This window comes from Mytilus trossulus, unplaced genomic scaffold, assembly GCF_036588685.1.
Source record: "Mytilus trossulus isolate FHL-02 unplaced genomic scaffold, PNRI_Mtr1.1.1.hap1 h1tg000261l__unscaffolded, whole genome shotgun sequence".
In the NCBI taxonomy this organism is placed as follows: Eukaryota; Metazoa; Mollusca; class Bivalvia; order Mytilida; family Mytilidae; genus Mytilus; species Mytilus trossulus.
This window is the reverse complement of record NW_026963321.1, coordinates 559,583-577,171: the sequence shown is the minus strand read 5'-3', so window position 1 is coordinate 577,171 and position 17,589 is coordinate 559,583. Positions and strand designations below refer to the sequence as shown.

The 17,589-nt window shown below is 33.5% G+C and overlaps 1 protein-coding gene across 1 annotated transcript; it reads right to left on the bottom strand.

Annotated features, from left to right (window-relative positions):
* Positions 1–7,891: 7,891 nt before the first annotated feature.
* On the bottom strand, positions 7,892–9,858 carry LOC134701707 (uncharacterized). Its single transcript, XM_063562840.1, has one exon. The coding sequence runs from the start codon at positions 9,856–9,858 to the stop codon at positions 7,894–7,896; it is 1,965 nt and encodes a 654-aa protein (XP_063418910.1). The 3' UTR covers positions 7,892–7,893.
* Positions 9,859–17,589: the final 7,731 nt, after the last annotated feature.

Sequence of the window (17,589 nt, the reverse complement as noted above, 5' to 3'; positions counted from 1 at the left end):
ATAAAAAGACAAACAGACAAATAATAGTACATTACACACAACATAGAAAACTAAAGACTAAGCAACAAGAACCCCACAAAAACTTGGGATAAGCTCATGTGCTCTGGAAGAGTAGGCATATCCTGCCCCACATGTGACACCCGTCGTGTTGCTTATGTTATTACAACTTCGGAAAATAGTATAACTTATTAGGTCACATTCGTGAAAAGGGAAGGGTATTGCAGTTACCACATAAGGAACATTCGATATCACCTGTGAAACGGTTATTTTATTACAGTCAACCCTCCCGTGATGGCGTCCGTAAAATTTACGAAGAGATGATTTCAACTTCACCATTTGGAACTCTTAGCTTTATAACTCCATTAATAATATGATAGTTTCTTATGAGTGTTTCCTGTAAGAATCGTGTTAGTTCCGTATGTTAATTATTCTTGATCTTTTTCCGAGATAGTTTTTCAGTAAAATCATTCATTCAAATTTGAATTTTCTGGTAATATATCTTCTGAAGTTTATTTACCTTTTGATATATTTAACGGCGACATACAACATTCTATCAAAGTCTTGATGTCTGAAGTCTGAGTGTCTGTTTCTAAACAAAGGTAGTGGTCACTGTTTTGACACTTTTGACGAGACTCAATAAGCCATGCGTTAGAACTTCTTGGACATGTCAATACGCTTTCCGGTTTTAAGCATTTTTGACAATATACTCCAATGACATGCAAAACAATCAGTGTGTAAATGTGCTGAAAACAAAATGCACTTTTGATATTTTTCAAACTGAATTTGATTATTCAAAATTGAAATGTTTAAAACACAATCGATCAAAACAAAAAAAATACATTTAATAAACCTGAAGGTAAAAAATTGGAGTGCACACATTTTTTTCAAAGTTGAATCGATTTGATTTTAAGTTGCGGCCGAGAATTTGTATTTCCTCTTTTTTTTTTTCGCTCAGCATTTTCATTCATGAAACCAATACCCCCCTTGATTGCTTTATTTTCACATTATCATACTCAAAAGTATCTCTTCGTGAACAAGCAATCCGTACACAGCAGAGAACTTACCAGTGTGTTTATTGGTGTCTCGGGTGGATACGGATTCGAGGTTGAAAACTCTTTTTATTTCTGCCTCGATCTCGTGTATTAATGTATCATGCTCGCCTGAAATGTGGTAAGTTGTAAGTTCGATCAGTGCCGGGCATAACTAAATCAACAATTTAACATTGGTGGTTGTTATTTCTTCGCTACAAAACCATAATGTATTAGTATGTGTAAAGGCTGGTAAAAATCAGAATATTCTGTCTTTTTAGGCGTTATGCCTTCTTCCTTGTTGTCACGTTTTGAACAAGTCAGGTTCTGCGTTTCAGTTAAGTGCAGAGCAGACAGGGTTCATGTTATATCATACTGACATGTTCTCGTTATGATATATACATGTTATACTCGCACCTGGAAGTTACACATTGATCTATCATTATCAAATTTAGTTTTCGTATACTTATGAAATACCTATTTAACTCACCATTTTTGTGCGGCATCACATGCTAATTAAAAAAAGATTGAACTTCCTTTTCATATTATGATTTGTGACATCAATCCAAAAACAGCGGATACAATGCCAAAGTTTACACGGAAATGAAATATAAGGGGAACATTAATTATTTGAAAATTGAGTTTACAATTATTGTTCTATAGCTATCAATCGAAACCTACTTATTAGTATTGTGCAGACGCGGTCGTAAGCATTTACAAAAAGCGGAAACAGTCCGATATGCGATTAAAACTATGTCAACAAACTTCAACTTTGTATTTTCAGTACAATACAAGAAGTTGATATCAATAACGAGGGCTTCATCATTACAAGAGGGACGAAAGATACCAGAGATTTTAACTCAAAAATCTAAAATAAACTGACAACGACATGGCTAAAAATGAAAAAAAGACAAACAGACAAACAATAGCACACATGACACAACATAGAAAACTAAAGAATAAACGAAACGAACTCAAAGTCTTTTGAATAATACCGTTGATACCTTTTAGTTCCAATATTTGAATTTGATGTAAATAGTGTGAACGTACTCACAGCGATTTACTGTACGGTTTGCATATCAAGTAAGTATATTTGCACCTATCTTTACTTTATCAAAGCGACTTTGATATATTTGTGTATGTTTCCTTTCATTTCAGCAGCGGATAAAACCATATTCGATATATAAGAGATTCAAATCAGAATACGATTAGAATTTCAAAGATCAGGTCAATCAAAGGTGTTTTGATATGCAGATATTTGTGTGCAAAGAAAAAAAAAGTTTTCGAATAAAGATATAACTAATGAAAATAATTTACAAGGGTTCCTGACTTAAGTCCACTTTAATAGTATATACTAGAATATATAGATCTAGAGGTAGTTTAAATAAAACATCCTTATTGTACATTTCAAGATCATAACGATAACGACAAATATAATCAGAACAATACTTCATTCCGTTAAATATATATTAAATGTACATACCCAAGGTCAGGAATCGTACTCTCATCAATGTTCATCATTGTTTTAATTCTCATGCTTACGGTTCCTTTAGGATTTAGCTGTTGATAGCAAAAGTGTACTTCTCTCTGCGAATCTATCCATGTTCCTTGGATGCGGACCGACAATGAATACTCCGGTAGCGAAAACAGGTCTTGCTCTACTAGTGGAATCCATCATACTTTTCATTGCAAATTGCATTGGGTGATATATCGAAATATGTTTTAGATTTTTTTTTTTTTTTCATTCTTGTCGCATTTAAGTAGAACCTGCATCTCTTTTTCATTCTCTTAATTCATTTTAGGATTTTTTTTTTTATGACGAATCACTCACTCAACTAAATCCCTAATTGACACTTTAAACTAAATTCAAACCGTACTTTATTATACCTCTGGATTTCATCACTTAAAAATTTCTAGTATAGTCTCTCGATTAATTTAATTACTTTTATCCAACGAAATTTACAAAGAATATTTCAAGTTGACTTAGAACAACGTAGATTTAATTAAAAATATTTATTAAGGTATGGTGTATTAAATTCAAAGACATTTCTGAGACACCTGGTAAAATATCCAGGGGATGTGCCAAAAATATGGGTCATAATTTTGCGAGATTTTATATAAGAATGGCCCTCCTTTTTAATAACATCCTATATTAAGATGCATTTACGTTTGATAACTGTATATTGATTTGGGGTATTATCGATCTACATATCATCTATAAATATGCTATTGAGAATCTTACATTATTAATGGTCAATTATTATAATGAATTAAAAAATTCATTTGAAAGATCACCTTTCAAATAAGTTCCCAAATGACCCCCGGAAATTTGTCTCCTGATTTGATCTTCAATAACGTTTTGACGTCATATTTTAAATATTGTATATAAGTATAGGTCATTCTTTCTTAAATATTTATATTTATAAATATAGGTACTGAATTTCACTGAATGTTATATTAAAATGGGTACGTTTTTTGAGGCAAAAATGGCACACCCCTACCACAAAAATATCGAAGTAACCGGATTTCGCAGAATTTTCTTATTTTTTTCGTATTTGTCAAGAATTGTTCTTATGTGTTTAACATCTTCAGATATCAGATGAACCATCCCTGTTTCGTCCCCGGCAAAAATTAAACCACGAGAGTTAACTGTTACGCTGGTAACTTTTTCATTTCATTTTTCTTTTTCATTTCATCATCTTTGTAAAAAAAAATAGTTTCTTTCCTTCAAGTAACGTGCAGACAACAGAAAAATCTTTGGTTATAAGTATTATACGATCTTTCTTGTGATTAATTTTTAATTCATTAAGATCTGTGCAATATGTATCAATTGAACAACCTGATTTATATTCATTTTCTGGATTTCACAACCGACGACCATATAACGATTATTGTTGTAAATAGAAACCCCAGGCCACAATTACAAGTCCTGCATTTTTCATTCGGGTTTGTTGTCCAAAGCCATGAAAAAATATGACACTGTGAAAGTGACCTCCGTAAAAAGAAATATAGAATGTCTTATTCGACGTGTCATAAGTCAGTCGGTTATGATATTGGGAAAAACACGTTCTGTTGTATTTTTTCTGAAGACATATCGACAACAGTTAGTTTGTTAAGCGTATAAATGCATAATGCCATTGTCTCATCAGAAATACACAGTCCTGCACGAACATTATAACCATAAAGGTTAATAGTTTTTTATTCTTTTCAATTTCAAAGAAAAGAACAATTTGCAAGTCGGAAAAAACAAATAATCTGATAGTACTACTTCATACTCGGTAATAGATTAGATACATTTCTTTGTAACTTGTACTTCTCAAGACTCATCATATCAATCAAATTCTTGAAAGAATTATCCATGCGAAGGAATTTTATACGCAATCGACCTGACGTAATATAACGCAAGAACATTCTCAATTTCAGAATTAAACTCCTATTAGACCTATTCAAGATTTAATAGAAGCTTAACTATATAGTCGCCGAACTATGCTTCTGTTAATGTTCGCAAATGTTGCACTCTAGTGTGTGCGGTTCATTGATACTTTCAATTGAAACATAAATCGTACACTGATTTATTACGCGAGGACACCAAAGTTTTGAGATGTTCATCTGCCGGATCATTATCTTTAAGCTTTTCATTAATAAGCTCAACTTTCGCTTTAAGTGTACATTCACCGGTCAACATCGATCTGTTATAGTATTGATACGCAACGAATCTTTTAGTACATCCTGACAAATTCTATGATCAAGGTTTTCAATTTCGTTAGGTTCTTGACATGTTGTTGCTGCCCTTGCTTTATGTCGGCTAGATAACTCGCTAAATCGCTAACTAAATGAAACAATTGTGAAACGTCGGAAGTCATTTAATTTTCGTTGATAGTGTTGTTTTTTCTACGTTTACTTGTTTTCACATCATTCAATTCTTTCACAAAAGACGCTGTTAATGCAATTTTTAGAACATAGCAATCAAGTGCGAGCTTTACGGACAGTGTGTCTCAAGTCTGTGTTTTAGGTTGCTACTCATAATAGTTTGGAAAATCCGTTACAGTTTTCGCCGACTTAAAAAGTTCAATTCTCAGAATTTCAATCAAGTCATACTGTGGATCACACCGAACAACAGGCTAAAATGGGCCACAATATTACAATTATAAAACCATTCAAACGGTAAAACCAACGGTCTTAGCTATATAAAACAACGAGAAACGAATGACATGTATAAATTTCATAAACAAACGACAACTTCTGAACATCAGATTCCTGACTTAGGACAGGTGCAAACATTTGCAACGGGATTAAACGTTTTAATGGTACAAAAAACAGAGACAACAGTATAACAGCACTACACAGAACAACACACGATAAAATATCAATTTGAAAACTTAACTCAATGTCTGTCAGAGAGTTTGTGGGATTTGACTGCGTGACGGAACCACGGAAATATTTGCCCTAGAGCTGAAACTGGTTAGATTGACATTCCGAGTTGTCAAATTTGTCATTGTTTTCAAATAAAAACTGGTTGTAAAGATCTATAGTTTAACTAAAATCAAATACACGAAACAAAGCGAAGAACAGAGAAACAAGAAGATAATGGAAAAATGGAAACTTTCTTTACGTTGCCTTGAAATATTCATAATTTAAACGGACGCTGACGCTGTGCCAAATCATGTATTAACCTCAATCAATGAGAAAACAAAACAAAACAATCATATAATAACACTAGTTGTCTGCTTTGTTGTAAGAACTCTCTAATATATATAGCATCATAGGGCTAAAAAAACAGCAAAAGTGCTCAGTCAATATTCAAAAGTTTGTTCAAATATTTTACAAATAGTATTACAGTATGTGGTTATGTCCAGCTTTTAAGCTTAACAGTTATTCCGATTTTCACGATTTACTGAAGGATTACTTTGGAGGAACTTTTAGATGGATCGTTTTATTTGAATACTTAATACATACGTATAGGAAACAGACAGTGCAAAGAGACATGCTCGGGTTTTTTTGGCATCCAATAGTCTGTGGACGTTTTGAAGATTTTGAAAAATAAAAACTTTCAATCTAGAATTTCATATTCTATACAAGTTTTCAAAAAAGAGACACTTCTAATGGCTTTTAGATGTTCATGATTTATTTTTTTTCGTATTATTTTCAATAAAACAATTGTCGCGGTGTAAATGCAGGTGCGTGATCTGGCAAGATGACAGGGGGTCATGCACCTATAATTCTACTTTTTAGACCATATGCCAGTGTATTTCTTATGGTACCATAGTGAAGTGTGTTTTTTTTTATAATTGGTCTCCTCTTGTTTATCAGAGCGGCCGGTTCATTACTGCTACCAGTTTTAGATTATTTTTTTTCGGTGTGGAGTCGTGCTCCTCGTTCACTCTAATTCCACTAAAGGAACTTTGATACTTCTGTTCCCGGAATAGCACCTACTTGTCAATATTACAATTTGCGGCGGTTTGTATCGTCTTCCCAGATTTCTTTTACTGCTTTTTCCTGCACACGATATTATTCCACATATAAAAAAGAAGATATGGTATGATTGCCAATGAGACAACTATCCACAAAAGACAAAAATGACAAAAACATTAACAACTATAGGTCACCGTACGGCCTTCAACAATGAGCAAAACCCATACCGCATTGTCAGCTATAAAAGGCCCCGATAAGACAATTGAAACGAGAACACTAACGGCCTCATTTATGTAAAAAAAATGAACGAAAAACAAATGTGTAACACATAAACAAACGACAACCACTGAACTATAGGCTCCTGACATAGTATTTCTTGAATCATTCAGATCTCGATTAGACAACGTTGGTGTAGACAACCATAGGTGACCGTACAACCTGCAATTATGAGCGAAACAGTCCACCTTTATCACTTGCGGCCGAATATATGCCACACAGTAATGCTGAAATTATTTCAATCTTTAATTAAACTACGATATCTACCTTAAACTGAACAGTAAGTGTGAAAACCAACCCTTCGTAAATTTTACGGACGCCATCACGAGTTGGTTGACAAATATGGAATAACAGTTTCACAGATGATATCGGATATGTTCCGTACGTCGTAATAACAACCTCCTTCCTTTTTCGTGAAAGTGACCTACCGAATAAGACTGTTTACCAAGTTTGTAATAAAATAAACAACACGATGGGTGCCACATGTGGAGTAGGGTCTGCTTAACGTTCCGGAGCACCTGAGATCACACCCAGTTTTTGTTGGGTTCTTGTTGCTTAGTCTTTAGTTTTCTATGTGTACTATTTCTATTTCTATTTCATTTGTACTATTATAATCATTTCTCTGTTTGTTTATTTCGTTTTTAGCAATGGCGTTGAAAGTTTATTTTCTATCTATGAGTTTAACTGACCCTCTGGTATCTTTCGCCTCTCTTTTCAATATCTATATCACGAGTTCATAAAACAGAACATATTATATATTTCCTGTTATCTTATTCAAAAATCATTAATTTGTCGTCTGTCTATTTATCATTCTACATCAGAAAAGCATCACGGATACAGTGAAAATGACATTTCAGGATTCACACCTTACATACACTGATATATTGAATAGATATAGGAAGATGTGGTGTGAGTGCCAATGAGACAACTCTCCATCCAAATAACAATTTAAAAAGTAAACCATTATAGGTTAAAGTACGGCCTTCAACACGGAGCCTTGGCTCACACCGAACAACAAGCTATAAAGGGCCCTAAAAATACTAGTGTAAAACCATTCAAACGGGAAAACCAACGGTCTAATTTATATAAAGATCTATAAACAAAACGAGAAACGAGAAACACGTATATATTACATAAACAAACGACAACTACTGTACATCAGATTCCGAATGTTTACTTAAAAGGAAATATCATAAAGTTCTACATAGTCTTTTCCGCAAATGAACAGAGTCTTTTCAGATTTATCCAACCATATATCGCACAATCTATTTATTTTCTCGCATTTGTCCAGTAAGGTTTTTCTATGTTTCCCGTCGTCAGACAGCATATGTACGATCCCAGTTTCATCCCCAGCGAATATTAGACCACGAGAGTTGACTGTTACGCTGGTTACATTTTTCATTTGATCATCTTTGTAATCAAAACATTTTTTTCCATCAAGTGAGGAACAAACGATATGGGAATCTTTGGTCGTATGTATTAAACGTTCGGATTTGAAATCTATTGCAAGTCCGTTTAATTCTGTACAGTCTGTACTAGCTGAAAATGCAGTCGTCAGTAATCCACCTTGATTCAACTTCATTTTCATGATTTCACAACCTACGACCATATAAAGATGATTATCATGAATACATACCCCTCCATTATAAGGCGATTGCTTTTTAATGTTCGTTTGTTTTCCGAAACTCTGGTCAAAGCTAACATTGTAGAAAAAACCACCGTAAAAAGAAATATAGAATGTCTTGTTCTTAGTATCATACGTCAGTCGTTTTGGGTTTTTGGAAAAGACACATTCTGCTATGATGTTTCCTGTTGATATTTCGACGACTATAATTTTGTGTAACGTATGACTACAAAGTACCATTGTCTGATCTGAAATACACATCCCCCCGGTCAAAACATGTCCATAAAGAGTAACAGTTTTCTTTCTTTTCAAATGAACAGAATCAAACATTTTACTTGTTGGTACACGGAAATAATCTGATACAAGCCCTTCATACTTTATATCAGATTTACTACATTTCTCTGTAACATGTACTTCTCCAAGACTCTTCATTTCCATCACGTTCTGTAGTGTATTTTCAATAAGAAAACTAGCTTCTAATCCAGTGGTCTGCCATAGTAACATTATAGCTTTCTCGATTTCCGAATTAAAGTCTTGTTTTGAGTTTTGGATGTGAATGAATAGTTGTGTTTTTGAACCATAAGATCGTATAAACGTTGTAGTTCTGACAAAGTCGTTGATGCGATTTAAGAGTTTTTCGACCAAATCCAATTTTGAATTAAGTTTGCTTTCGGTATTTTCTTCAATCATCTTCAATTCTTTCAAAAATACAACCAGCAAACTATCTAATTTATTTTTTGCAATATTAACTAAATCAATGACATCGTTTTCAATACTGGACAACGATTTATTCACAACAACCTTCTCTTTGTTTTGTTCTTGTAGTAATTGTTCAGTAGCTGCTTGAATTTTAGTCAAATTTGCTTCAAATGTATCATTTTCGCCTGTTTTACTTGTAATGTCTTCAATAGATTGGACATCTTCACACTTTCTATGTTGTAACGTTACACACAACACGCAGCAGAGTTTTTGGTGATCGAAACAGTATGCTTCTACTACTTTAGAACTGTGTACGGGACACGCATCCGAAAATTTACCCAAATCTATTCCACATTCTTTGGATTGAATATGCTCAATATTTATCAATACGTGACCCATCAATGGTTTAATAAAATTATGAGATTCAGAACACTCGTCACAATAGGCTTCACCACAGTCACGACACCATTTAGTCGAAGTACTATGTTTTTGTTTGCGTTTACAAATGTGGCACTCTTGCTTGTTTGGTTCTTTCGTAGTTTCCATTAGCGATGAGATGGTACAATTATGTGGCAGAGATTCAATCCACCGTGTTGTATCTAAATCTACATTAGGGGGCGTGACAATTGATCTACAAACAGGACACGTATAATTTGCGATTTTATGTCCGGCACGGCGTTCAGATGACTGAATGTACTCACTGATACATTGAAAACAGAAAGTGTGTAAGCATGGTAGACTTCTAGGTGACTTAAGTTGTTCTAAACAGATAGCACATGTAAATAATTCTGTTTCCTTCACATCACCTGATGTCGCCATAACACTGTACAGGTAAATTACTTCCCTGTCAGTACGGGTTTACCTAGTATATAAATAATTGCTATATTAAGAAATACGAAAAAAATTTAGATTAATTGTTTGTGTTACAGCACTGGGTTGGATCAAGGTCATGAAAATCTAAAGGAATGTGGTAAATTAACATCAAATAAAAAATGAAATTACAGGGGAATTTGGATTGGAACGTTCACACATAGGTAACGTTTTCTGCTCGACTTCACTAACAATATTAAGACAATATTAAGAGAAAATGAAAGGAAAATCAATGCTTTTGTAGCGGTTAACATTATCAGGCTAATTATTTGTAGCGGTTAACATTATCAGGCTAATTATAGACTGCATGCATTTTTTTTTCAGAAACACTAAGAGACGTCAAGATAATGAACACGATAGAAGCCAAAACTAGGGACATGTTGCTTGAGGCTATAGATGGTTTACGGTCTGAAACAAACAGTTTCTTCTTATAGGTTAGACAATACTTGGTCATGGTTTATGAAGATTTAAGCCCAAGACGAAGCCGAGGGGTAAAATCTTCATTAAACATGACCAAGTATTGTCTGGCCAATTTAGATCATATTCACACGTTTGGGTGACCTTGCAAAATTCTCCATTCCCATTGTAATATTCAAACCTAAGTAAGAGTTCACTTTTTTATAATGAAGTGAATGTAAAGCATAGGTATTCATCATTGCAATGGATGAATTGAAATAGCAGTGACATAGTTTGTGAGGACAAAATAACTTGGGTCTTCTGCTTCAGGTAAAATTTAATATTTATTTATCTTATTTTTTTATTTCAAAAAGCACACAATGTTATATAATTCCGCTTTTTGAAATTTGATTTTTTTTTTATAATTATAAAAATCACGGTAAAAATATTTGAATTCAAACCATTCAACATTAGATGCTTTTATTGACAAATGTAAATGTATTGTCTTTTTCGAAAAAAAAATCCTTTGCTTTATGTCTGGCATTGTTTTCTTGAAAGAAACAAATTTTAATGTTCTCAAATGTGAGGTATATACATTAATATATTATTTTACCTACATCTTTAACACCCCCCCCCCCCCCCCCCCCCCACCTCTTCCCCCATTTCATTATTTATTATTTGATATATGTGTACCATTACAAAATGAATGAAATATGCGTGTTTTGCTTTTATTATTTTCTCTTTCATCTTCAATCAGTAGGCTATTTTTCTAGGGAAAATGCGTCAGGGGATTCTACACTTAGAGGCTACTGGACTGTTGATACTCTCGGAAAGGGGGATCCACCAGCAGTGGCATCGACCCAGTGGTTATAAATAAACTCGTCATTAATACCAGGATTGAAATTTGTATTTGCGAAGTCTCTTCAGTGACGCTCTAATTAAAGAAAAGTTTAAAAGGCCAAATAAATTTCCAACTAGTGATTCATTTAATAATTTGTTGAGAAGAAATGTCTGAAGATCTAGAAATTTCCCAGCATTACTTGTCGGACCAAATTACGTTGGAACATATCATCTAAACAAATCATGTTAGAATATTAACAAAAAATGTTTTGCCCTAATATTTCGATTTTGAGTTGGTGTCTTTTCCATGTTATAAATTCCTGAGAAATTTTGACACAATATTCAAGCTTGATTAAACTATTTGACTTGGATTGTGATCAAATTGTTGACATAGTATAGATTTCTTAGACCAAATGAATGTCAAGATCTTACAAATCTATTGCACAATTTTGTGCAATTAAAGCTTCTTCTCGAATTTTTCAAAAATTTGAAATTTGAAAAATTTTGAAATTTTTTTTTCACCCCATCAAAAATCTAAGTACATGTTTAGATTCGGCATATCAAAGAACCCCAATAATTCAATATTTGTTGAAAATCATACAACGTTTAATTTAGGACCCTGAGTTGGACCAACATGAAATCTGAGCCCATAATAAAAAAATCTAAGTACATGTTTAGATTCAGCATATCAATGAACCCCAAGAATTCAATTTTTGTTGAAAATCAAACTAAGTTAAATTTTGGACCCTTTGGACCTCAATGTAAACCAATTTGAAAACGGGACCAAAAACTAAGAATCTACATACACAGTTAGATTTGGCATATCAAAGAACTCCAATTATTCAATTTTTGATGATATCAAACAAAGTTTAATTTGGTCCCTTTGGGCCCTTAATTCTTAAACTGTTGGGACCAAAACTCCCAAAATCAATACCAACCTTTATTTTAGGGTCATAAACCTTGTGTTTAAATTTCATAGATTTCTATTTACTGATACTAAAGTTATGGTGCGAAAACCAAGAAAAATGCATATTTGGGCCCTTTTTTGGCTTATTCTTAAACTATTGAGACCAAAACTCTCAAAATCACTCCCAACCTTCCTTGTGTGGTAATTTACCATGTGTTTAAATTTCATAGATTTCGTTTTACTAAAACCCAGCGTTCATGACTTGGTACATGTACCTGTCGAATACATAAATCAGGCTGAGCCCAAACTTGTTCTCCTTGATATGCTTTTCTTTAAATGTGCTCCGAGAAAATATTCTTGTAGGCGGAACTGCATCACAATGCCGCTGCTTCCTGGGTAACAATTTACATCGCGCCTCGTTAACAGCAAATGTTGATCATATGCTGTTCTGTCATACATGATGCAAACAAATGCTTCTATGATGTCCATGTATGCGTCTTTATAACTCAGCGAAGAAAATAAACGTCCCTTACATCTGGAAATACTTCCCATGTCATCCAAACTGACCTATGCCCTTTCCCACGAAAATCCAATAAAGTATCACATCCACTCAATGTATGAACGAAAGGAAGAGCAGCTACACGAGAACCAAAAGCATTTGATATGTCACGTACAGGAAGCAAGCCGAACATGGACAAACATTTGTGTATCTGCTTCTCCATGATTACAAGGGGTAGCTGGAAAGTATCATTATTAGTCTCTAAAGAAGCAATTCTGTCGGCAAGAAACTTGAAAAATTTCGTCTCGTTGTCATCTTCACAGAGAAAACTGCTCCAGTCCCCTTGTGTTCTACTAGAACCAACACATCTCAGTGTAGCACAAGAGCCTTGCTTTTGTCTTGTCACATCTAGCCTTTAAATTATTAATTTAGTAAAAATCAAATACAATATCTACTCTTGAATACTTATCGATGCAAGATTTTATGTACGGCAGTATGACTTCTTTTACAACATCATCAAATAGTGTTGCCCAACAAGGTGGCCTAGAATAAACCATTGCTGTCCCACCTATCTAAATGCGTCAGAATTTGAATCAGCTAATCGCAATAACGTTTCAAGTATACCCATTTGCACCGATATAATACCACTGTTTAAAGTGACATCCTGAGACAAAAACGGAAGAGCAGTTTGTTTGTAATGAATAAAGAAATATTCCAAGTCAATTTGTCTACTGTGACAAGAAATACAAGTCTAGAAAAGATTTTGCAATCACTTTTAAGGTTATCTAGCTTTGTTTTTGACAAAGACATTAACAGTTTAATTTACGAACAGGAAATTGTTCTTTTTGATCTGGTTATAAGAAACAGGTTCTCCTTTGTTTTGCATTTGCTTAAAACGATCTTCGTATTGTTTGCCTTTGAGATCTTTTTAAAGAAATCCTTTTGTGTTTTTGTAGTGCCTAAAACCACTAGATCTTTCAAATTCATCTGATATTCGACTGACTTCTGGTCTAGCTACCATCCATATGTCTAAAAGGGATCTTCTGTTAACCCTATGACAACAACATTGCCAATCACGATTGCATTATTCTGTTTTTGCCTGATCAATTGTGCTATAAGAAAAATATTTGCTGGTCTTGCGTACAGTGAAATTTTCATTTTCAAAATCAATTGCCACCTGTGGGTGATGTTAGAGAATGGAAGCCATATCTCGGAGAAGGTCGTTAACGATCGAGAATAATTTACACGATCAAGACCTAGATAAATACAGCATCATGCTTATATGGACTGTTTGTACAAAATCAGACTCATGAAATGAGCATACTACCAAATTCACAAGAAGTTTTTATTTTATAATTGAACGCCGGGGATTAATAGTCTAGATGAATATATTTCCTTGCACCAGTCTATCAAATCATTGAACGTCACAGAGTCATGACATGATTATAATTTCTGAGTTTAGCTTTCTTAAGCCGATAAATCAGTTCAAGCAAAACACATACGGTTATCTGATGCGTGTGTCTAGTCCTAGGTACATTTAAACATACATACAAAGAATCTGCCGTTCTAGGTGTTGCAATAATGGGTTTAGTAAGGACACATGTCCATCCACTATGAAGTAATATATCACTCAGAATTTTATAACAAGTCATTTCAATGTGCAATCCATCCCACATGACGATAAACTTTTCTTCTCCGTACACATTCCCACTGAATAACCATTACCAAAAGTGGCTGATCTGCCGTTACTAGTGATGTGTCTCCCGTATTAACCACGTTTCTCCTTGTCCATCGAATACCTGATCATTGCAAAAAGTAAAATCACAAAAATACTGAACTTAGAGGCAAATCAATTCTAAAACTCCATAATCACATGGCAAAATCAAATAACAAAACGCATCAAAAAACGAATGGACAAGAAGTGTCATAATCCTGACTTGGTACAGGCATTTTCAAATGTAGAAAATGATGGTTTAGACCTGGTTTTATAGCGCTAAGCCTTTCACTTTGATGACAGTCTCATCAACTTCTGGTATATTTAAACTGATGCGTTAACTAAACAGACACAATAAATAAAAGTCAAAATATGGGTACATCAGTCATCATCGTATAACAATTTTAAAAGAAACAATTTAAGAGAACACACACACACAAATCTATCTACAAACACATTAATTGGTTTGTGTGTCTAACGTCAGAAAATTTTATACGTTACATAGATTTATACGTATGCGCAAAATGGTTAAATCATGTGTATCATAACATTATAAAATGTCATCAAACCAAATCATAAGATCATTGAAAATCCCGAAACACTAATTTTGTAGTTAATAGTTCAAATGTTTTTTGATGAATTTTGATACATTTTCGCGCACGCGCAAACCCTGTATATGCCACACATTCATTTCTATTAAATATTTCACATGTCAGGAAGGTAGCTACCAAACTTGATCGCTGTTTTTCACAAAAAATAGTATTTTCAAATGTACAAACAGCCATTTTAGAAAAGGCCGTGGCTATCTTGAAAATATGATTTTTTTAATGGCCAGCAGTTGTTTCTTCAAAAGTTTATAATAATGATGCTTTGTGGTAATTTTCATGTTTGTATCAACATTTGCACAATTCCCTCGACTTTGCATGTTAATATCTCCCACTAATTGGGCATGTGACTGACAGACTTCAAAACATGAGGTATCTATATACAAAGTATGAAGCATCCAGGTCTTTCACCTTCTAAAATATAAAGCTTTTAAGAAGTTAGCTAACGCTGCCAGATCACTATCCCTATGTTGAGCTTTCTGTGACATTAGTCGCAGGCTCAACAGAAATTACTCCAAATATTTTGTTTTAAAGCTTGAAAATGATTTCTTTTCCTATTCAGATACCATCATGGTCAGAAAAAAGTCACGACTGGTGTTGAATGAACCGAAATATGGACCAAAATCACAGAGCACAGAGCAGACCTCCATAAAAGATTTGCTCAAAGACACCAACAGTCAAACTCCATCAAAGTTTATCAATCGTACACAGAAGAATTCAATTCCACGAGTTCTGCTATCTATTTATATCTATATTTATATTTTTTCCCTCAAATGACATCAGTGGTATTCCGTAGGTTAACTCAACATTTAATTAGATGGCATCTAGACAAGAATACATACAACACGAAGCTACATATTATCATGCCAATGTAAACAGTTATCAAACTGTAACCTGTTCAATAAAGACTTTTTATACGACTGCAAAAATTGAAAATGTTTTGGTCGTATATTGGTATCACGTTGGCGTCGTTGTCCGAAGACTTTTAGTTTTTATACTATAACTTTATTATAAGAAAATAGAAATCTATGAAATTTAAACACAAGGTTTATGACCATTAAAGGAAGGTTGGAATTGATTTTGGAAGTTTTGGTCCAAACAGTTTAGGAATTAGGGGCCAAAAAGGGCCCAAATAAGCATTTTCTTGGTTTTCACACTATAACTTCAGTTTAAGTAAATAGAAATCTATGTCATTTTGACAAAAGGTTAATGGACACAAAAGGAAGGTTGGAATTGATTGTGGGAGTTGAGGAATTTGGGGCCAAAAAGGGGCCCTAATAAGCATTTTTCTTTGTTTTTGCACCATAACTTAAGTATAAAAGAATAGAAATCTATAATATTTCAACGCAAGGTTTATGACCATAAAAGGAAGGTTGGGATTGATTTATGGAGTTTTGGTCCCAAAAGGGTCCAAAATTAAACTTTGTTTGATTTCATCAAAAATAGAATAATTTGGGTTCTTTAATATGCCGAATCTAACTGTGTATGTAGATTCTTAATATTTGGTCCCTTTTCAAATTGGTCTAAATTAAGGTCCAGAAGGTCCAAAATTAATCTAAGTTTGATTTTTTTTTAAATTGAATTCTTGGGGTTCTTTGATATGCTGAATCCAAACATGTACTTAGATTTTTTTTATTATTGGCCCAGTTTTCAAGTTGGTCCAAAATTAAACTTTGTTTAATTTAATAAAAAATTGAATTCTTGGATTTCTTTTATATGCTGAATCTAAAAATGTACTTACAATTTTTATTATGGACCCAGTTTTCAAGTTGGTCCAAATCGTGGTCCAAAATTAATCTTTGTTTGATTTCAACAAAAATTGTATATATAGCGTTTTTTGATATATGCTGAATCTAACCATGTATTTAGATTTTTGATGTTTGGGCACGGTTACCAAATTGGTCCACATTGACGTCTAAAGGGTCCAAAATTGAACTTTATTTGATTTCATCAAAAATTGAATTCTTGGGGTTCTTTGATATGCTGAATCTAACCATGTATTTAGATTTTGGATATTGCACCATAATAGGTAATTTCAAATTTCAAATTTCAAGTTTTTAAGTTTAAGTTCTTAGACAACATTCGTTATGTGTCAGAAACCTGTGTTGTGTCAACTATTTAATCACAATCAAAATTCAGAGCTGTATCAATACTTGCCCCATTGTTCAGGGTTCGAAGTCTGCGGTCGTATAAAGCTGCGCCCTGCGGAGCATCTGGTTTTTATATTTTGGAAGAATGTTTTACATTGTATGAAACACATTTGAGAATTTGATAATTTGAGTCAAAACGGTGAACATGAATTTGACAGCAAGTGCCCCTTTAATGGCAAAGTTACAATTATTTCTTTTAAATTATTCACAATAAACTCATCATAGATACCAGGATTTTAATTTTGTATTTGCGCCAGACTCATCTTTTGTCTTTTGTCTATCAGTGAAGCCGGAATCAGTATAAGTTAAAAAGGCCAAACAAAGTAATTAGTTGAAGAGCATTTAACCAAAAATTCCTATACAAGTTTTGTAAAATATAACTGAGGTTATCTATTCCTGGGGTAGAAAAGCCTAAGTTTTTATACTCATTAAAATTTATAAGTTTGACATATTGCTCCCCAGATGCCATAGTGTTATTTTTAATTTTGTGCCACTGTCTTATTGATGATATACCGTACTCTCCTTTTATCAATATTGTAAAGGGAAATTGTCTCATAACAAAAACCACA